Source organism: Staurois parvus, unplaced genomic scaffold (assembly GCF_062004578.1).
Source record: "Staurois parvus isolate SC_StPar_1 unplaced genomic scaffold, SC_StPar_1.0 ptg000918l, whole genome shotgun sequence".
NCBI lineage: Eukaryota > Metazoa > Chordata > Amphibia > Anura > Ranidae > Staurois > Staurois parvus.
This window is the reverse complement of record NW_028318714.1, coordinates 82,522-105,015: the sequence shown is the minus strand read 5'-3', so window position 1 is coordinate 105,015 and position 22,494 is coordinate 82,522. Positions and strand designations below refer to the sequence as shown.

The window sequence follows — 22,494 nt, the reverse complement described above, 5'->3', positions numbered from 1 at the left end:
CCCCAGCACCCTTAAATATCTACCTGAGCCCCAACTTGATTTAGTGTTGTGTACTAGAGCAGTATCGCTGGGCTTTCTCTCTTTCCCTCCTTGCTAGACCTGGGGCAGCAGCAGGAGCCAATGGCTCCTGCCGCTGTCAATCAAATTCAGAGAGGGGATGGGGCTAAGCAATGCTATGTGTGTCTATAGACACAGCCTGGCTCAGGATTGAGTCTTCATGTATGCCTCCATAGCAAGCGCTTACTATGGGGTCAGGCAATGAAGAGGAGGAGTGGACAGCTCCAGCAGGGTACCTTTAGAAGAGGAGGTTTGGGGCCCCTCTGTGCAATACCAATACCAAGATTGCCCCCATCCCCCTTTTCCTTATAGACCTCAATGGAATTTCAAACAATATTTCCCAAATCCAGGCAGATTCACCCACCTGGGAGAGGAGCAAGAGTGAGTATTGCTGCTGTGGTTGGAGAAAGAGAAGTTTGGAGTTTGTCAGGTGTATCATGCCTGTCTGCAGATTAGTGTGGAAATAATTATTTACTGAGAATAAGTAGGTGTGTATGATTGAGCGGGCCTCCAGGTCCTTGGAGCCAGAAGAGCATATGCTGGAGATAGACATGCTGTATATTCTACTTGGAAGTATGAAGACAGATGGATCTGTTGGACATGATATGACAGGTCCTCTTTAAGTAAACTGCAGTGGACATTGTGGTAGCCTTCCACTCTGCCCTATAGCTGTGTATTGCTGTGTCCTCTACTTTGTTTACTCTGTGCTGGTAACCTTATCTGCTGTTTACTCTTCCTCCTCCTCATAGTTTCATGGCACAGATATTCTCTACCAGAGCAGTGTTCCACTGAGGCCTGCAGATACGCAAATATTTTGTAGGCCAGTGTGCTTATGGCCACAGATACTCTATAATACTCTTCTAGGTTGGTGTGTTTGAGGGCTGCAAATACTTTAATACTCTGCAGACTGCTATGTTCTTGATGGTTGTAAACACTTCAGAATACTCTGCCAGGCTGGTGTGAGACTGAGGGCTGACAATAAGACACTGCGTAAGAAAATTAAAGGAACACTTCTTAATCAGAGTCTAGCATCCTAGGATATTGATCTGGTCAGTTAAGTAGCAGAGGGGGGGCGTTCATTTAATTAACACCAAACGTGCAATAGATGGGCAACAATGAGACGACCCCCAAAACAGGAATGGCTTTACAGCCGGAGGCCACTGAAATTTTTTTCCCTACTCATCTTTTTAGTCTGTTTTCACTAGTTTTGCATTTGGCTAGGGTCAGTGTCACTACTGGTAGCATGAGGCCATACCTGGACCCTACAGAGGTTGCACAGGCAGTCCCACTCCTTCAGGTTGGCACATCAATACATGCCATTGCCAGAAGGTTTGCTGTGTCTCCCAGCACAGTCTGAAGAGCATGGAGGAGATTCCAGAAGACAGGCAGTTACTCTAGGAGAACTGGACAGGGCCATAGAAGGTCCTTAACCCATCAGCAGGACCGGTATCTGCTCCATTGTGCAAGGAGGAACAGGATGAGCACTGCCAGAGCCCTACAAAATGACCTCCAGCTGGCCACTGGTGTGAATGTCTCTGACCAAACATGGGGGTGGCCTAAGGGCCCGACGTCCTCTGGTGGGCCCTGTGCTCACTGCCCGGCACCATAGAGCTCGATTGGCATTTGCCATTTAACACCAGAATTGGCAGGTCCACCATTGGCGCCCTGTGCTTTTCACAAATGAGAGCAGGTTCACCCTGAGCACATGTGACAGACGTGAAAGGGACTGGAGAAGCCGTGGAGAACGTTATGCTGCCTGTAACATCATTCAGCATGACCATTCTGGTGGTGTCAGTGATGGTCTGGGGAGGCATATCCATGGAGGGACACACAGACCTCTACAGGCTAGACAATGGCACCCTGACTGCCATTAGGTATTGTGATGAAATCCTTGGACCCATTGTCAGACCCTACACTGGTGCAGTGGGTCCTGGGTTCCTCTTGGTGCATGACAATGCCCGGCCTCATGTAGCGAGAGTATGCAGGCAGTTCCTGGAGGATGAAGGAATTGATACCATTGAATGGCCCCCACACTCGCCTGACCTAAATCCAATAGAACACCTCTGGGATGTCATGTTTCGGTCAATCCGACGCCGCCAGGTTGCCCCTCAGACTGTCCAGGAGCTCAGTGATGTCCTGGTCCAGATCTGGGAGGAAACACCCCAGAACACCATCTGTTGTCTCATTAGGAGCATGCCCTGATGTTGTCAGGCATGCATACAAGCACATGGGGGCCATACAGACTACTGAGGACCATTTTGAGTTGCTGCACTTAAATTTCAGCAAAATGGACTAGCCTTCTGCATCATTTTTTTCACTTTGATTTTCGGGGTGTCTTTGAATTCAGTCCTCTGTAGGTTTATTTCCATCAAATGATGGGGCATCCTTCTGTTCCTAACACATTACCCCGTCCATATCAGTATAGAGATCCAGCATATTTTTCCCCATTGAGATCTGATGTGTTTTCAAAGTGTTCCTTTAATTTTTTTGAGTAGTGTACTTTGCCAGACTGGTGTATGACTGATAATCACAGATATGCTATAATACTCTGACCAGCCGGTGTATGACTGAGGCACACAGTTACTTTATAATACTCTTCCAGGCCAGTGTGTGACTGAGAGCTGCAGATAATCTATAATAATTCTCTGTCAGGCTGGTGTGTGGATATTCTATAATACTCTTTCAGACTGGTGTGTGCCTGAGGAGCAAATACTCTAAAACAGCCATTTTTTTAACCTTTTTACACCAGAGGAACTCCTACAATAATTTTGAGGTCTTGGGGAAACCCACCAAAATCAATTAAGTGGGAAGAACTTCCCCCGCGTTGGCGGTCAGTGGGAGGGACGTCCCCCGCGTTGGCAGTCAGTGGGAGGGACGTCCGTCGCGTGGCCGGCCAGTGGGAGGGACGTCCGTCGCGTGGCCGGCCAGTGGGAGGGACGTCCCTCGCGTGGGCGGCCAGTGGGAGGAATGCCAACCTTACAGACAGCTAAAAGGTTAATTGGTGTAATGTCATGGTCTCTGCCAAGTGATGTTGGCTCCAAAACTATTCCGGTGCCATCAGTCAAAAGGCCAATCAGCCACAGATCAAGGAACCTCTATCAACCTCAGGAGGAACCTCAGGCTTCCACAGAACCCTGGTTGAGAATGGCTGCTCTAGAATATTTTGCCAGGCCAATGTGTGACCGAGGCCGACAGATGATCTATAATATTCTGCCAGGCCGGTATATGAGGGCATAGATAATCTAGAATACACTTCTGGACCGATATGCGACAGACAGTGCCGCAGATACTCTCTCAAACTCTTCAAGGTCAGCGTGTGACTGAGGGCTACAGATAATCTATAGTACTGTGCCAAGCTGTTGTATAACTACAGGCCACAAACACTTTAGAATACTCTGCCACGCTGGTATGTGACTGAGGGCTGCAGATAAAGTACACTAGTCTTCTGCCACGGCGGAATGTGACTGTGTCGCAGATACTCTATAATACTCTGCTAGGCTGGTGTGTGACTGCAGGCCACAGATACTCTAGAGCAGTGGTTCTCAACCTGGGGGTCGAACAACGCTTTCACAGGGGTCGCCTAAGACCATCAGAAAACACATATTTCCAATGGTCTTAGGAACCGAGACACCACTCCTCTATCTCTCTCCAGGCGGGTCTGCCCACATGCAGATACGCCCACATACGAGTACCTGGTGTGATGACATCATCGCGCCAACCCCATCACATACACCCTGTACAAATACAGGTGTATGTGACAGGGTTGGCGCCATAATGTACTTATGTGGACCAGTCACGTGTAAAGAGCAGCTGCTGTGTAGAAAGCAGCTACTCTGTTAAAAGCAACTACTGTGTTGAAAGCAGCAGTATTGGAGGTAAGATATTTACATTACGATTAATAATAGTAGCAAAATTACAGTTATGAAGTAGCAACGAAAATAATTTTATGGTTGGGGGTCACCACAACATGAGGAACTGTATTAACTACTTGCCAACCGCAGATAGCCGAATGACGGCTACACTGCGGCCGGCCAGTTCTGGGAGGGCGTCATGTGACTTCCTCCCAGAACACGCTATCCTGCGTGCCTCCGGGGGCGCGCTCCCGGCGATCTCCGTGATAGCTGTGTCCTACGGACACAGCTGATCACGTGATGTGGTAAAAGGCCAATCACAGCGTCCTTTTACCACGTGATCAGCCGTGTCCAATGACACGCTGATCACCGGGAAATGCAATTGCCGGTTCTCGGCTGCACTTTCCTCACGCTGTCAGAGCGCATGGAAAGTACTGCTGAGAACCGGCAGTTGTCAGAGCGAGGATCGGCACCGATCATCAGGGCACTAATGATCAGTTCTCTGATGATCGGTGCCCAGCAGTGCCACATACCTGTGCCCAGCAGTGCCACCCACCTGTGCCCATCAGTGCAGCCCAGCAGTGCTGCCAGTCAGTTCCACCAGTCAGTGCCCAGCAGTGATGCCAGTCAGTGCCACCTATCCGTGCCACCTATCCGTGCTGCCTATCAGTGCCGCCTATTAGTGCCCATCAGTGCTGCCTCATCAACGCACATCAGTGAAGGAGAAAAATTACCTGTTTGAAAAATTTTATAATAGAAACACAGAAACTTTTTTTTTTTCAAATTTTTTGCAATTTTTTTGTTTATAGCGCAAAAATTAAAGTGTCCAGCGTCGATTAAATACCACCAAAAGAAAGCTCTATTTGTGAGAAAAAAAATGATAAAAATTTCATATGGGTACCATCTTGCATGACTGCGCAATTGTCAATCAAAGTGCGACAGCTTTGAAAGCTGAAAATTGGTCTGGTAAAGAAGGGGGTATAAGTGCGCGGTAGGCAAGTGGTTAAAGGGTCGCGGCATTGGGAAGGTTGAGAACCACTGCTCATGAGTCTAGAATACTTGTCCAGGCCAGAGGGTGCAGATAATCTCTAATACTCTTGCAGACTGAAGTGTGACTAAGAACCACAAATTCTCTGCAATGCTTTGCCAGGCCCTCACTGTGTGCCTGAGGGCTGCAGATACACTGCTGTATAATGCTTTGCCAGGCCCATGTGTGCCTGAGGGCCACAGACACGTTCTAATGCTCTGCCCAGGATGGTGTGTGACTGAGAGCCGCAGATTCTCTATAATACTGGTGTGTGACTGAGGGATGCAGATGCTTTCTAATACTCTGCCTGGCTGGTGTGATAATGAGTGCTGCAGGTATCCTATAATACTCTGCCAGGCCAATGCATTACCCAGTTTGACCCGGCCTCAACTCATTGCGATCCATGGGAGACTTGTAGTTTTTGTGCCTTTCCTGTTTATCCACAGAGAAAGGAAAAGTCAACTCCTGTTTCCTGAGTCTGGGAAACCTCTATGGAATATAGTGAGCCCCTTCCAATGGGTGAAATCAACCATTTCCAGCACTTCTGGCTATAGCAGGACCAAACATGGCAGCCCTGTTCATACTGGCATTTTTTAGAGAGGTGCGTGTGGTGACACATAGGGGGGCTATTTACTAAAACTGTAGAGTGCAAAATCTTATGCAGCTCTGCATAGAAACCAATCAGCTTCCAGGTTTTATTGTCAAACCTTAATGTTGTAAAGGCTCAACGCTTTTTTACCTTCATGCATGAAGGTAAAAAACCTTCTTTGTGCAGCAGTGCCCCCAGCCCCCACAATACTTACCTGAGCCTCATCACGATGTGAATGATAGCCTTGGCTGTGATGGGTCTCTGCCTCTTCATTGGTTGAGACAGCAAGCCATTGGCTCCCGCTGCTGTCAATCACAGCCAGTCAGCCAATGAGGAGAGAGTGGGGGCTGGGCCAAGCTGCGGCCCCATGTGTGAATGGATACACGGAGCAGCGGGTGCCCCCATAGCAAGCTGCTTGTTGTGGGGGCACTCGACGGGAGGGAAGGGCCAGGAGAACCTGCAGGGGACCTGAGAAGAGGATCCAGGCTGCTCTGTGCAAAACCACTGCACACAGTAGGTATGTATAGACATGTTTGTTGTTTTACAAAAAAAAATGAACCTTTAGGCTCCATGTACATGAGTCTACCCTGACCATGGGAAAACGCGGCAACCGCGGTACTGCAATTTTGCCGCGGTCAAAACGTTCCTATCCTGAACGTGATACTTCCTTGCATTCAGGAGGGGGAGGTTTAACCAGTTCAATACCGGGCAATTTTACACCTTCCTGCCCAGGCCAGTTTTCAGGTTTCAGCGCTTTCGCACTTTGAATGACAATTGCGCGGTCATACAACATTGTACCCAAACTTAAAATTTTATCATTTTCTTCACCAGGGTGGATTTGATTTAAATCAAACTGATTTCAATCACTAGTCAGTGAGGCTTGATGTAAATCCTAGTTTTCTACATAAAGACTAATTCTTGCTGGTATAACTTTAATATACAAGTAGATGAAGATTTTTAGAATAACAACTTTTCATATTAGTTTTTTTATCCCCAGTTTAATAGGTTAATCATTCATATTTGGACAACTTTTCTGTTGTACTTAGGAAGGAGAAAAATAATCATTACCTTAATAATAACAATTTAAATAGATTTATTCAACTGAAACAATAACATTCCAGCAGATGTGATTCGCTTAAACATCCATGTTTGGTAACTAATTTGGCTAAACAAAATATATATATTTGAAGAAACTTAGACTGTCAGCCCCTCCCCCTCACACTTAGTTTCACTTTCTTCTTGTGCAGATCTATTCCACTCCAAACAATCAGAAAAATATTGTTTCTATTCTATTCACTGAACTTCTTGAAACTTAGCAGTGAAGGGGTTGATTCTGTATTCATAGGTTTGTAGAAGTTAGGATGAAGGTCTTTTTCTTAACTCTGTTCATGTTATAACATTTTTGCTGTGAAGAAGAGGCATGTGATCTCCGCTGAGTCAGATTCAGTTTTGAGAACTGCAAAAGTAAACCAAACATCTGTGATAATATCTTGTAGGCAGAGAAACTGCCCAATAATCTTACAAAAACCTCTGGAAGAGCATGACATTGTGAATGGATTCATGGAATTTATTTACCAAAAAAATTAAACTTATACAGCCTTATTCTACATAATTAAAAAACTAATCTTTATTTCATGATGGAATAACCTTTGGATGGTAATATATTTTCCTCAAAAAGCATTTTATTTAAAAAAAAATCCGATTTAAATAAAAAAAATCTGATTTTAAATAAAAAAAATCTGATTTTAAATAAAAAAAAAATCTGATTTTAAATTAAAAAAATCTGATTTTTTTTTTTAATTTTTATTTTTTAAAAATCATTGATTTTTATCCACCCTGATATGTCTAGACATGTTTGTTGTTTTACAAAAAAAAAAATGAACCTTTAGGCTCCATGTACACAAGCCTACCCTGACCGTGGGAAAACACGGCAACCGTGGTACCACAATTTGGCAGTGGTCAAAACGTTCCTATCCTGAACGCGATACTTCCATGCGTTCAGGAGGGGGAGGTTTAACCTCACCTAAACGCGGCAGCTCCTAAACTCTGCTAAAAGCCTGTATGTACATGGACACACAGGCTCTTATGGAGTTGCGTTTTAGGAGCTTTGGCAAAAAAATTCCAAAAGCTCATAAACTCGAGTTTAGAAGCTGCTCGTGTACACGAAGCCTTACAATCGCTTTAATTGAACAAGCTGAAGTTAGAAGCTGATTGGCTACCATGCACAGCTGCACTTCTGCTTTAGTAAATCAACCCCATGGTGATAATTGTGAAGTTTCTGGGTCTGAGGGAAGAAGGCCCCCCCCCCCCCCATCATTCTGCTCCAGTGGAAAATCATAATTATATGTTAATAATATTACTTTAGCTTTTGTTCTCAGAGGTTTTAGTTGCCAATAATCGTTCTTTCTGTTGCAGATGAAATCAAGGCTGAGCTGGAACAGGAGAAGTAAGTGTTTCCTTTATGTTGTGTTTCATTGTACAGAAGGCCCTAATTACGAATGTCGGACAGACTGCTAAATACATAGAAACCATACACGTGAACTGCTTTTCCTTCCAGTGTAGGCTTGGAATTTACACGTCCGTCACACTGAATAGTGAGGAAGGGAACTCCTATTGCTTGGCTTAGCTCCCAATGTGACCCCTGCCTGCTTGTTGGGTCAGTGTCATATGACTGATTTTATCATCCAGTGTGGCAGGAGTGTGTGGATCACAAGGCTGGCTGAACAGTTTTACCTGTCTTTGGTCAGATAAAACGGCTCTAATATACCTGCTTCGCTTTATGTATTTAGATTTTGGCTCCACTTTTTCTGGCTTTCACCAGTTGTAGGACATCTCCTAGATTGTAAGCTCCAAGGAGCAGGGCCCTCCTATCCCTCTTGTACTGAACTGTATTGTTGCTGTATTGTCTCCCGTTTTATATTGTAAAGCGCTGAGCAAACTGTTGGCGCTATATAAATCCTGTATAATAATAATCTCTTTTCTCACCCTTTTGGCCTTGTTTGCTGCACAGTCCTGTCACCTGTCGGTGTTACATGGGCACTTGCTGTTAGTCTGTAAATGATGAGCTTCCCTTAGCCCCTTCTGCTAGTCCCTGCACACCAGACCTACATTATGTGCTGGGCTGGGACAATTCCAGCTGTTATACCAAACCATGTGGATTTTGGTGAAATGCAGGCCATAAATGGGTCGAAAATCGGCCGATTTTCGGATCATTAGTGGGCTAATTTTTTGGCCGTTTTTCGGTATTTTGGCAGATTTTTTTTATCGGTAAAGTTGGAAAAAAATCGAGCGATTTTGCCAATCGGGCGATTTTCACGGCAATTATGGGCAAATCGGCCGATCTTTTTACCGATTAAAAAAATCTGCGCATGAGCAGTGACCTGCAAGAGGAAGACAAAAAAGAAGAAAGAGAAGAGGAGGAAGAAGAGGATGAATAAGAAGAAGAGGAAGAAGAAGAGGAATTCCAGTCCGGCAAAATGTGTCCCTGCAGAGAGCTCCGCTATTTCTTTGACAGTTCCTTGACATTTATAGCGGTTGCAACAATGTATCTATTTGTTTCCAAATAAAAACATCTGTATCCTAAATGGATACAAATAGATACATTGTTGCAACCGCTATAACTGTCAAAGAAATAGCGGAGCTCCCTGCAGGGACACTTTTTGCCGGCTGTAGACAGCCCTTTTTTTTTTTTACCGTTCCTGGTAACGTCTGCCGCTTGAACGACCAATTTTTTTGTTTTTTTAAAGAAAAATTGGCCAGTTCTCTCCCCATCTATGGCCTGCATAAAGCTCAGTATAGGAGGTGGAAGTTCACTGTCTTGGGTCCATCTCATTTACGCAGTATCCTGATGGATTTGTTTAGTTTTTGAAGCCTTACAATGGCCTGTTTCACTTGCATGGACAGCTCCTCTGAACACTTGATGTAGGTTCACAGCAATAGATTCCAATGCAAATACTACACTTATGCAGGTCATACACGGGTCGAATTCCAAACAAATTTTCTTTAGAAAATTGGAAATTTTGTGCGTTTTGTAATCCGATGGTGCCACCATTGATTTAGAAATGCAATGATCCAAGCCTTCAATTTCTTATGTTGCTACAGAAAAGAAGTTACGTGGCCAAGAATTTTCTTTTCTTTCCAGGTCACCGCTTTATATTTCTCGCATGATTCTCCCATAATTGATTAGAAATTTGTTCGTTCTTCAAAAAATTTCCAACATGTCCGATCACACAAATTCGATGGTCACACGTAAATCGGCCGTTCCTGTGACCCACTAATGGTGCGAAATTCGAATGTAAATTCTTAAAAAATATTTTCGAAAGAAAATTCTTTTGGCATTTGACATGTGTATGCCCGGCTTTAGAATCAACTCCAGACTTTTTACCTGCATAGTTGATGAAGAAATAACGGAGTAGTAGCCCACACCTGGCCATGAAAGAGCTTTTGCATCAATTGTCTAATTACTTTTGGTCCCTTGAAAAAGGGGGGATGGCTAATCTTAAGAGCTGTAATTCCTAAACCTTTCCTCCAATGTGGATGTACATACCCTCAAATTAAACCTGAGAGTGCGCACTTTCAGCCAATATCCATTATAGAACTATAGCTTGAATATATTTTGGTCAATACATGAAAAATCTAAAATTGTGCCTGTGTTCAAATATATATATCCCACCCAAAGTTTGAAAAGCATATGGGCTCCAGGACCTAGAACCGGGCTTATTAAAGAGGAAATAATAAATAAAAGTCAGTAGCTGTAGCTGTACTGAGCTGTTGACGTTTAGTAAAAAGATACTTGCCAGCCCAGATATCCAGCGCTGTCTTCACCCTGGCCAGTTATTTGCCTGTGTTTCAGTCCCTGGAGCTGCCATGCTGACTGTGGGAAGCCAGCTGTGACTCCCTGTCGTTTCACAACCAGCTCCCCACTACATATGCATGAGCTACGCTGTGCTGTGCGAATAGTCCCGCAGCCTCCTGAGACTTGTGATGTGTCCCAAGAGGTTGCGGGAAGTGGGGAAGGAGGGGGTGGGGTCTGAACTAGGTACACACTCCCAGAAAACAAAATCCAGTACGTGCAGAGGAGGGGGGAGGAGGACAATCAGCTGAACTTCCTGTAGTAAGTGAAATTCTGCTTAAAGATTCTGAGAAAACTAAGTCTGTGTTCTCCAGATCATTCACAAGCACTGCAGCCCCTTACTATGTGTAAGGGATAAATCTGGATGACATATTCTGCATACACTGATATATATATTATATTAAAATTATGTTAACCGAGGTACCACTGTGTATGTATGTATGTATGTGTGTGTGTGTGTATGTGTGTGTATATATATATATATATATATATATATAATGTGTGTGTGTGTATATATATATATATATATATATATATATATATATATATATAATGTGTGTGTGTATATATACATACATACATACATACAGTGGTACCTCGGTTTAGGAATTTAATGAGTTCTCCGGGACGTTTTGTATTGCAAAAGATTTGTAAACCGAAATGCGGTTTCCCATAGGAATGCATTGAAAAACACTTCCACACTCGACGCCACGTGCTACCCACAGACTCCAGCATGCACGGAGGTGGCGCTATAAACCTCCCAGCCGCAATTCCATCCTGGGGAAACTTGCTTCGTATTGCGACAAAAATTTGTAAGCCCCGAGGCATTACTTTCAAAAGATTTTCATTCGTAAACCGAAAATTATGTTAACTGAGGTACCACTGTGTATATGTATGTATGTGTGTGTGTGTGTATGTATATGTGTGTGTGTGTGTGTGTGTTTATGTATATGTGTATATATATGTATATATGTACACACACACACATACCTCGGTTAACATAATTTTTATATGTGTGTGTGTGTGTGTGTGTATATATATATATATATATATATATATATATATATATATATATATATATATATATATATATATATATATATATATATATATACACAATATTTATTTTAGTGTATGTGTGCCCATCATAGTGAATTTGTGTGTCTGTCCCAGTGATGTAGAATGTAGATCGTGTGACTCTGAGACACTGTTTGCACAATGGGTGTGAATATATGGGGTAATTTATCTGACTTTATTCAGATAAGCTCTGGTTTGCAGACTGTTGATATATCTGTTATCTCGCCTAAACTGGTATCTGTGTGCTGTACACTGTCTGCTGTATAAGATAAACATGGAGAAAATACAGATGTGTCCCTCCTTCCATTGCAGACATGGATCAGAACCGCCGTCCAAACCTAAATTCATTGAGGCCGACAAGTATTTCCTCCCATTTGAGCTGGCTTGTCAGACAAAGGCCCCCCGCATCGTCAGCACCTCCCTGGACTGCCTACAGGTAATTCTGGGGGTCCTCCATTGTTTTTTGACTTTTTCTATAGAAGATAAATGTGGAAGTTCTTGCATTATTTAGGTTTTCATGTTATCACAACCCTCTGAAAGAACCGACCCCTTCGTAGGTTTCCATTTCGTCTGCATAGTTTTGGCCAGGCAGATTTAGCTTGGCACAATTATTGATGTTGGAGACACCTCCTGTCTAGTAAAATCATTCACACAGGAATTGGAAATGAGAATGAACCTCTCTAACAGATTCAGATCATAGTAAAAACCTGACAGCAGTTTAAATCCTTTCCACTCCAGCAAAACACAGTTTTTTTTTTTTTGGGGGGGTTAAAGTGTATATCAAAACAAAATTAACTAATCAGTACATCTGTGATAATGTGAAAGGCGTAAGTATGTCTAATGTTTTCTGACCTTGACCCAAAAGGCTGCTATTGTTGACTGTTTAATTGAAATTAGCAACCGAGAAAAGGTGCAAACGGGCAATATACAAAGTCTCCCACCACACTTTCATTGGCAGCTATATGCAGCAAAGCCCTCTGTTTTTCAACCTCAGGTATTGAAACATTTTTCTTTTTTTTTTGTATGCTGACAAGTTAGAATGTTATGTAGTTGCTCTGTGCACCTTCCTGCCTTGGAGGGGCTTACAGATAGTGACAAAGATTGCCCAAGTCTAACCAGACAGTAGCCTGTGCTTCAATCATTTCATCTTCATTTCCTAAAATAACCTGGTAAAGAAAAATTGCAGGCAAAAATTCTATTTTCCCATACAGTGAGGCTGTGCCCGCACTGCATGGGTGAAATGCTTGTTTTTGTCTAGGGGTTCAGAAAGCAAGGATATACTCCCCTAATCCGCAGATCCTCCGAGCTTAAGACCTGTCCCCACCGCTCCTGCCCCCTCGGCACGCTAACGGTCTTGTGAATGGGCTGTTCCTGAGGTCATCGAGCCCATAGACTGGCTCTAGACGTGAGGACAACAGGAACAGTCCAACGCTGGACATGGGAGAGCTCAGTTTTGCGGGGGATCGGAGGAGGTGGTAAGTATAGCTTTCCCCTGAGCCCCTGGACAAAACCAGCAGTTAACCCGTGCAGTGCGGGAAAATAAAAAGTTGGTCTGTAAGTATTGCCTTCAATCATTGTCCACATACGAACCATGATGAAGTAGGACTCCTAAAGCCAGCCATAGATGGATTGAACCTCGGCTGGTCCAACAGAGATCGGTTGAGATTCGATGCATCTATGAGCAGGATGGTTGTACTGAAGTCCATTCATTGATTTGACTTCAGTACAACCAGCCTGTTGAATTTTTTGCATAGAGTCACTGCTGGCCTCTATAGGGGAAGGTTCCTCTATGGCAGAACACAATAGTGCTGCGGGAGAGATTCCCCCATTAATACTGACTGTGTTGATGGGGGAACTGAGCAATTTTCTTTTTTTTCCACCCATGGTGGAAGGAATGAAAATTGCATAATCTTTGGGCTGCCTAAGCCCTCAGAACTGGCTATATTTTCTGATCTCTCGCTGTGAATAATACATTTCTATAGGACTTATCTTTGATTTTGGGGCTCTCAGCCTTTTAGGGCTTGTTTCCAGCTGTGTTGCTCTCTGAAGATCGATTCTAAATGATTTGCATTTCATCGAGAGGTGCAGGTTTGAGCCAAGCATTTCACTTGAATGTGAACGGGATGAGGGGATTGTTTGCTGTGTTGTAAAAATTAGGGATGCACCGAAAGTTCGGCAGCCAAGACCTATCGGCCAAAAATAGCCCAATCGGCATTTTGCTGAAAGGAAAAAGTGAGCCAATACAGGTGCCGATAATCAGACCTGGCCCCAATGAGGGGCAGATGGTGCATTTGGCTGGGGGTTTTTGAGGGTGCTGTGTGTACTTCAGGTGGTGGGGGGCAGCGGAGAAAGGCAGGAGAGGAGCAGCATATACAGTGAGGGAGCAGTGTATACAGACAGGGTCCCTTACTTGCAACCGCTAAATGTCATTGCCAGTTTTTAAATGCAATTACTGCTTTTTTTTTTTGTTCTCCACTATAGCTCACTATAGCTCCAATCACCCGCTGCTAAAATTAACTAAGGGGCAAGGTCACTGGGTAATGTCTCTGAGTGACTCCACCTCTTCGTTTACATTGCCCAGTGACCTCGCCCCTTAGTTTACTTTAGGGCGGAGCGAATGACAGCTCCTTCTCAGAGCTATAGTAAAAAAAAAAAGCAGTGACATTTAGCGACGGCCAGTGAGGAAACCTGTCTATATACACTGCTGCCTCACTGTATACACTGCTCCTCTCCTGCCCGCTCCTTGCACAAACTACCCCCCCAGTCCCTCCCCCCTACAAAGAGGAGCTGTCACTTATATGCTTTCACATGGGGGACTGTTGGTCCTCTATGTGATAGCAATAAAATCATAAGTTAAAAAGAAATAAAAACACATTAAAAGTAAAAAAAAACAAAACAAAAAAAAAACAAAATTGAGCCTCCCTACCCCCACATACGCAAACATTTCGTTTTTTGGCCAAGTGCATCCTGAATTTTTGGTTTTGGCACCAGAATTGTCATTTTGGTGCACCACTAATAAAAATGCAGCTCAGCTGCCTAGTTTTACCCCTCCATACCCCAAGTGTAAGCTAAATCTTATACTTCCAGGAGCCCCAGGAACAATCTGGCTGTGAGAGAGCAGCTGTCAAAAGTTGTAGCTGAAATCTTTTCTTATTCGTCTTTGGGTCCAGCACCTTAGCACCATTTTTTCTAAACTGCTGAGGAAAGCCAGATGTTATACTGTATAAAGAGCATTGAAGGCCATATCCTGACATGTGAGCGCTGGCACAGAAAACTCAGACACTTTGACTTTTTTGGGTCTCTGAGTAGGCAGCTGTATAACGATATTGTCTACTTGTAGAAATTGATTGCATATGGGCACATCACTGGAAATGCTCCGGATAAAGGCATAGCAGGAAAACGGCTCATCGACCGCATAGTGGACACCATCTGTAACTGTTTCCAGGGTCCCCAGACTGATGAGGGTGTACAACTCCAGATCATAAAGGTACAAGAATGATGTGCGACGATTGTCATTTTTATGTGTGATCCTAACTTATCCTCTTTCAGAAAAACACATTTACTTCCTTCTAAGCTGCTCTTTAAAAAAAAAAAAATCACCTCTTAGCTGAGCAATCCATCAGATTCTTACACATGGGCATTCCATCTGTCCATTTTTCATCCATTCATTGACAGATGAAAAACGGGCAAACAGATTATCTGTTTATATCCATTCAGGAAGCGGACCTAAACTGATACAAACAGTCCTAACAGTGATGAGTTATCCCTGCTATCAGCAAGGAATGTAAACCAAAGAGCTGAAAAAAAAATGGCTTGAGGTGCCCCCCCCCCCCCTTCCAAATCCATTCTTTTGTTTGAATTTTGGGAGGATCTCATGACAAAAATATTAATGGTATGGGGATCCCCTCACAATCCATACCAGACCCGAGCCTGCAGCCTGGCAGGTCAGGAAAGGGGAGGATGCTGAGTGTGGTGTGCCCCCCCTCCCTTCCTCCTGAAGTATACCAGGCCTTATGCTGTCAACATTCCCCCCACTTCCCCCGAAGCACCTTGTCCCCATGTTGATGAGGGCAAGGGCCTCTTTGCCACAACCCAGGTTCAGTGGTGGTGAGGGTGGCATATCAGAATCTGGTGACCCCGTTCCTTTTTTGCTTTAGCAGAGGGGCCGGATGACAGTTCTACTTCAGGCATTGAAGTAAACCACTGGTAAAAATGCAAAAGATCAGGGGCTTTGAAAATAATATGTATCGCTAGACGTACATTATCTGCCCAGTAACCAAAACACTATACAACCAAAAGAAACGTGATAAGAGATTCACAGAGAAGCGACTACGTTATGGACAGAATGCGATACTCAAAGTAACTCAAAAGTTCATTTTTATCAAGATTATGGACATGACTGCTACTGTTTGACATCTCACCACCCACTCGTGCTATACATACCTACCATAACTACCACATGTTCTGGTTATTACCCAGCTAGTGGTTGTGGAGGCAGATTTTCTTTGCATACCTATATTCTCTATATATACCTGTTAAGGTTGATTGGGCTACTATATCCACTATCTGGTACTTGAGATCAGCCATATATTGCATCAATACTATGCCATGTTTGGTATAATTTTTTGAAACGCCTGTATGGCGGTGTAACCATTGTCAGTGCTGCATATGTATTAGACTTAATGTCACTATATTTGCAGCACTTTATTATTATTTTGACCGGTCATGACATCTGTTTTTAAGTGATTTTAGGTCAATTTTGATGTATTATCTCATTCTGAGGTGATGGTGAACTGAGGTATTTACCTTCTATGTCCACATGTGTATTGTGTAATAAAGCATAATTTTTCTAATTACTTTGAATATCGCATTCTGTCCATAACGTAACCGCTTCTCTGTGAATCTCTTTTCACGTTTCTTTTGATTGAAGTAAACCACCCTTTATGATGTCATTGCCCATATTCAGCTTCATAAGGGGCAAGGTCACCTGGTGGCATAAACCACCCCTTTTTGTTTACTTTAGTGGCGTGGAGAACTGGCAATGTCATTTGACGCCAACTGGAACAGTCAGGTTGTGGCGGGCAGCGGGTTGTTTTTTTTTTTTTTTTTTTTTTTTGCAGGTCACTGGCCGTGGTTTGATGTACATTGGGGGGACTTTTTTTTTCTTATGACTTGTCAAAAACTATGTTTATATGGTTGTACCCCATACTCATTCACTTTGGTATGGAGCTATAGTCGTCATATAGAGGTGCATTTTGGAGATAACAGGGCCACTGATCGATGCTCTTGGTTCTTTGACGAGTTAAATAATATTTTAACAGTAGTTCTTTAACATTGACAAACACAAACCTTTCGGAAAATGTCACATGTGTGGTACTGCTCTTATTGATGGATGATTTTGTGGGTGAACTAGTAGGTGTTTAGCTCAAAGATAAAAATGTCTCCTTACGTAAAATAACATTCTGGCAGCATGGCGCTTCCTAGCATGCTATAATAAAATCACAGGAGATTGATCAAGCAGTAAAGTCCATCACAGCAGTTGTAAAGCTTGCCTCCTGCTATGTGTGGTTACGAGGTGCTCATCAGTTCAGCCATGAAGTGACACTGTGCATATATCCTGAGACAAGAGAAGGGGCTGGAAATAGGATATCAGATATTTTCTTTCAGGTCTGATAAGTGTTGCTGTTTCTTTCATTTAGGCCCTGCTGACGGTCGTCACCTCCCCTTATGTGGAGATCCATGAAGCCACAGTCCTTCAGACAGTTAGGACCTGTTACAACATTTATCTTGCCAGCAAAAATCTGGTGAATCAGACCACCGCCAAAGCTACGCTGACCCAGATGCTGAACGTCATCTTCACCCGTATGGAAATGCAGGCGGTAAGAGGAATACAGGCTCATGTCTGGGTGATGGAGGGGTTCACTCCTGATACAAGTGCTGTGATATATGGCTGTAACGTTCTTAAATAATTCAGGACTCTCACCTTTTTGCTTATGAGGGTTTTCATCAGTGGAAGAAATTTGCTAAGACCACTAAATGTTTACATTTTCCTTTTCCAGGCGCAAGACCTCCGGGATCATGAAAAGCAACAATTGAAGCTGCATTCTCCTGCATCTTACAAAGTAGCAGGCTCTCCACAAGTCACACCCAGATTACACAGCAGCCAGCTGGGTGGATCCCCCATACCCAGTAAACAGGATGTCGCAAATGGTGTTCAGAATCAAGAAGGTGTATCACAAGTAGATAGCAGGACGAGTGGGGAGATGCCCCAGGTAGTGTCAGGTAAGTATTTTACTGCTAGAGTTTTGTGTGTGATTTTATTAGAAACTGTCTAACTGGTGTTCTTGCGTATGCAGGACTGGAGAACACAACTCCTGCTCCGGTAGAGAAGGCACCGTCCAGCCAGGATGAGGTACAGGAGCCTCCATCTCATCAGGAAGGAGTACAGGAGGCACCATCTCATCATGATGGGGTACAGGATGGGCCATCTCATCAGGATGGGTTACACGAGGCTCTATCTCATGGTGAGAAGGTCCCTGAGAGTTCAGAATCCTATACTCAAGGTTTGTATGCCCCTTTTGTTATGTTGGGGTGTGTTTTACTGATATTGTTACAAAATCTGAAGTGTCTTTTCTAGCTGCTATGTGGGACAAGATCACGAGGTTGCCACACATGCACATTAGATAACAATTTCCATGATTCAGTAGACCTTTGCATTTCTAATTTGAAGGAGAGGAAGTAAGGTAGTAGTCCAATCCCCTTTTCCATTTCCATAATACGGAAAAAAGGGATGCCAAGATAGGTGACCAATATTCTCTTTACCTTCTGGTAAACTGTTTCTAGAAAAGTTGAATATCCTGCAGATCTTCTGGCCATTAATATCTGATCAGGGTCAGGTTGAATGTTGTCAGAGAAGTCATTCACTTGTAAAAAAAAAACACACACACCTTTATAAAGATGTATATAATTATGAAATCATTGCAGAGGTGAAAGTACCACTCAGTGTTCCGGGTGAGCCAGACATCACTGGATTTTCTCCTCCTGAGAGTGTTCAGACCAATGGGATCGCGGACGATAGACAGTCATTGTCTTCTACAGATAATCTGGTATGTGGTGTATATGGCAAATATATACAATGAGTTTGTATTGTGACCTATTTGGTGAGATGGATGACACTAGCTTAGCCAGAAATCAGCAGCTGATTGGGCTGTCACAATGCTAGAAGTAATGAAGCTGCCAGTGGCAGAATGGAGGGAGGGTTACTGTGACTCCGATCCTGCTTTTTGTTTTGTAGTTCTGTCCTGTCTGTTCTTCCTTCTTTCTTCTTTCTTTTTCTTTTTTTTTTTTTTTGCTCTAACTTAAAGTAATTCTTCCATGCCAATTTGCCTTTTCCATCTGCAACCGTCCATGGAGCATTGCTGAGCTGTGGTCTGTGATAGGGCACCATAGAACCTCTACATGGTCTTCCCACTACTGGGAGCGCTGTGTCCTATTTTTGCTGTCAAATTTTTCATGAGCCACTTTTCCATATTAATTTTTTATGTTGATAAAGTAGGGATGTGTCGGGGAACTCCACCTAATATGACACTTGGTTTCTGTAGAGGAATTCCAGTCTGCTTTCTTTAGACCTTGTTTAACCTCCTGAAAGACACCTGCTTGGAGTGAGGAACTCTTCTATCCTATGGGGCTAAGGGCAGTGCTTGCACAGGAACCCAGCTGGGAAGCCCCTCTCTTGCTGTTACCACAGATCTGTTACATAACAGACCTTTATCCTTACCCCTCTAGGGTTGAGCCAGTAGGAAAGGTCTTGGTGTCCAGACTACAATAGGCAGTACATACATCAGGTAAAATAAGTATTGAACACGACAACATTTTATATTGTATATGTTCTGTCCATAGGAAGCTAGGAAAATGGCATTAATGGGGGTGTTTTGCCTATGGAAAACTGTCATAATTGATGGAGTATACAGCAGGTAAAATAAGTTTTGAAGACGTCACCATTTTTCTCTGTAAATATATTTCTAAAGGTGCTATTGACATGACATATTCACCACATGTCAGTAACAATACATGCAATCCATACATACAAAGAAACCAAAACAAATAAGTTCAGAAATTTAAGTTATATGTAATAAAATGGAATGACACAGGGAAAAAGTATTGAACACATGAAGAAAGGGAGGAGCAAAAAGGCATGGAAAGCCAAGAAACCAGCTGAAATCTATCAATAATTAAAAAACAATCCCGTCCTTTGTTGGTGCAAATTAATATCAGCTGGTTCAGTCTCAACTGATGGCCTTTAAAAAGGTGTCTCATTACCAAGGTGTCGCACAAGGAACATCCCATGATGGTAAAAGCAAAGAGCTCTCTCAAGACCTTTGCAACCTTATTGTTGCAAAACATACTGATGGAATTGGTTATAGAAGGATTTCTAAACTTCTGAATGTTCCAGTGAACACTGGGGCGATAATCCAGAAGTGGAAAGAACACCATTTCACCATAAGCCGGTCAGTAAACCGGTCATGACCAAGTGCTCCTCGCAAGATTTCTGACAGAGAAGTGAAAAAAATTATCTGAACTCTTCCAGGAGCCAAGGACCAATTGTGGAGAGTTTCAGAAAGACCTGGAATTAGCAGGTACAGTTGTTTAAAAAAACAAAACAATAATGAAAAAAAAAAAAAACCAAAGTGCACTGAACCATGGCCTGTATGCATGTTCACCACGCAAGACTCCATTGCTGAAGAAAAAGCATGTTAAAGCTTGTTTAAAGTTTTCTGCACCACATTTAGACAAGCCAGTGAAATACTGGGAGAATATAGTCTGGTCAGATGAGACCAAAATTCAACTTTTTGGATGCCATAATACATACCATGTTTGGAGGTCAAATGGCATTGCTCTTCACCCCAAAACACCATCCCAACAGTGAAGCATGGAGGTTGGAACATCATGGTGTGGGGCTGTTTTTCAGTATGCGGTACCGGCAAACTTCATGTCATTGAAGGAAGGATGAATGGAAAAAATAAACAAAGACATTCTTGATAAACATCTGCTGGTATCTACCAGGATGATGAAGATGAAACGAGGTCGGACATTTCAGCAAGACAATGATCCCAAACACAAAGCCAAGGAAACTCTCCATTGGTTTCCATGGAAGATTATTATTATTATTATTATACAGTATTTATAAAGCGCCAATAGTTCGCTCAGCGCTGTACATTACAAAAGGGAGACAGAACATGTGACAGAACAATACCAATACAATGCAAAACATGAGGGGATCAAGGGCCCTGCTCTTTCGAGCTTACAATCTAGGAGGGAGGGGATGGTGGCACAGGAGGAGATAGCTGTGGGGGATGGAGTGGTAGGAAGAGTGGAGGAGGTCGGCAAGTTAGCAGGGGGTGGGGTAGGCTTCCCTGAAGAGATGGGTTTTCAGGGTGCGCCTAAAGGAGAGGAGAGTAGGTGATAATCTGATGGGTTGGGGCAGGGAGTTCCAGAGGATGGGTGACACCCTGGAGAAGTCCTGGAGGCGGGCATGGGAGGAGGAGACCAGGGAACTAGAGAGAAGGAGGTCTTGTGAGGAGCGGAGTGTGCGTGCTGGGCGGTACTTGGATATTAGGTCAGTGATGTAGTTCGGGGCAGTATGGTGGACAGCTTTGTACGTCAGCGTTAGGATTTTGAATTTGATCCGTTGCGCAATCGGAAGCCAGTGGAGGGATTGGCAGAGGGGGGTGGCGGAGACAGTGCGGTTGGAAAGGTGAATGAGTCTGGCAGCCGTGTTCAGGATGGACTGAAGAGGGGATAGCCAGCGGCGAGGCAGGCCAGTGAGGAGGGAGTTGCAGTAGTCAAGTCGTGATATGATGAGGGAGTGGATGAGCTGTTTAGTGGTTTCTGGGGTTAGGAACGTGCGGATTTTGGCGATGTTGCGGAGGTGGAGTCTGCACGAGTTTGTTAAAGATTGGACTTGGGGCTGGAAGGATAGGTTGGAGTCAAGAATGACACCCAGTACTCTGGCCTGCAGGGCGGGTTTGATGGTAGCGTTGTTGGATGTGATGGAGAAATCAATGGGGGGTGGTGTCCGGGCTGGGGGGAAGACAAGAAACTCGGTTTTGGAGAGGTTCAATTTAAGGAAGTGGAGCGACATCCAGTCTGATATGTCGCTCAGTAGGTGTGTGATTCGGGCTGAGACCAAGGGGGTGAGGTGGGGGGTTGAGAGATAGATTTGTGTGTCGTCGGCATAGAGGTGGTAGTTGAAGCCGTGAGAGTGTATGAGTTGGCCAAGGGAGGAGGTATAGATGGAGAAGAGAAGGGGCCCGAGGACAGAGCCTTGAGGGACCCCAACAGAGAGGGGGAGTGAGGGGGAGGTGGTAGCATTATAGGTAACGCTGAAGGAGCGTTATGACAGGTAGGATGAGAGCCAGGAGAGAGCAGAATCTCTGAGGCCGAGGGAGTGTAGTTTTTTGAGGAGAAGGGGGTGGTCGACTGTGTCGAAGGCCGCAGAGAGGTCAAGGAGTAGGAGCACTGAATAGTGGCCATTAGCTTTGGCGGTTAGCAGGTCGTTGGAGAGTTTGAGTAAGGCAGTTTCGGTGGAGTGTAGGGGACGGAAGCCGGACTGTAGGGGATCGAGGAGGTTGTTGTCGTTGAGGTGAGAGCATAGGCGGGTGTAGACTAGGCGCTCGAGGAGTTTAGATGTAAATGGGAGCAGGGAGATGGGTCTGAGGTTGTTCGGGTCATTGGGGTCCAGGGAGGGCTTTTTAAGTATGGGGGTGATGTGTGCATGTTTCAGAGGGGAGGGGAAAGTGCCTGAGGAGAGGGAGAGATTGAAGATGTGGGTGAGGGAGCGTAGGATGGAGGAGGAGGAAGGTCGTAGGAGTTGTGAGGGGATAGGGTCGAGGGGGCAGGTGGTGAGGCGGGCATCAGAGAGGATCTTGGAGACTTCCTCGATGGTAGTAAGGTCAAAGGTGTGGAGTGTTGGGGGAGCTTCAGTATGAGGAATGTAGGGTGGGGTGGAAGAGGAGGTCAGAGCAGTGGTGGGGCTGTGGGA

At 44.1% G+C, this 22,494-nt stretch overlaps 1 protein-coding gene across 1 annotated transcript in view; it reads left to right on the top strand.

The window, feature by feature from the left end:
* The window catches only part of LOC149442049 (brefeldin A-inhibited guanine nucleotide-exchange protein 2-like), a 104,133-nt gene that overhangs the window by 6,099 nt on the left and 75,540 nt on the right, over positions 1 to 22,494 (top strand). Inside the window, exons 2-8 of the mRNA XM_089656571.1 lie at positions 7,940 to 7,970; positions 11,766 to 11,889; positions 14,794 to 14,940; positions 17,153 to 17,332; positions 17,513 to 17,735; positions 17,810 to 18,016; positions 18,438 to 18,559. Coding sequence (XP_089512697.1) covers positions 7,940 to 7,970; positions 11,766 to 11,889; positions 14,794 to 14,940; positions 17,153 to 17,332; positions 17,513 to 17,735; positions 17,810 to 18,016; positions 18,438 to 18,559 — 1,034 coding nt within the window. The remainder of the gene's footprint in view (positions 1 to 7,939; positions 7,971 to 11,765; positions 11,890 to 14,793; positions 14,941 to 17,152; positions 17,333 to 17,512; positions 17,736 to 17,809; positions 18,017 to 18,437; positions 18,560 to 22,494) is intronic.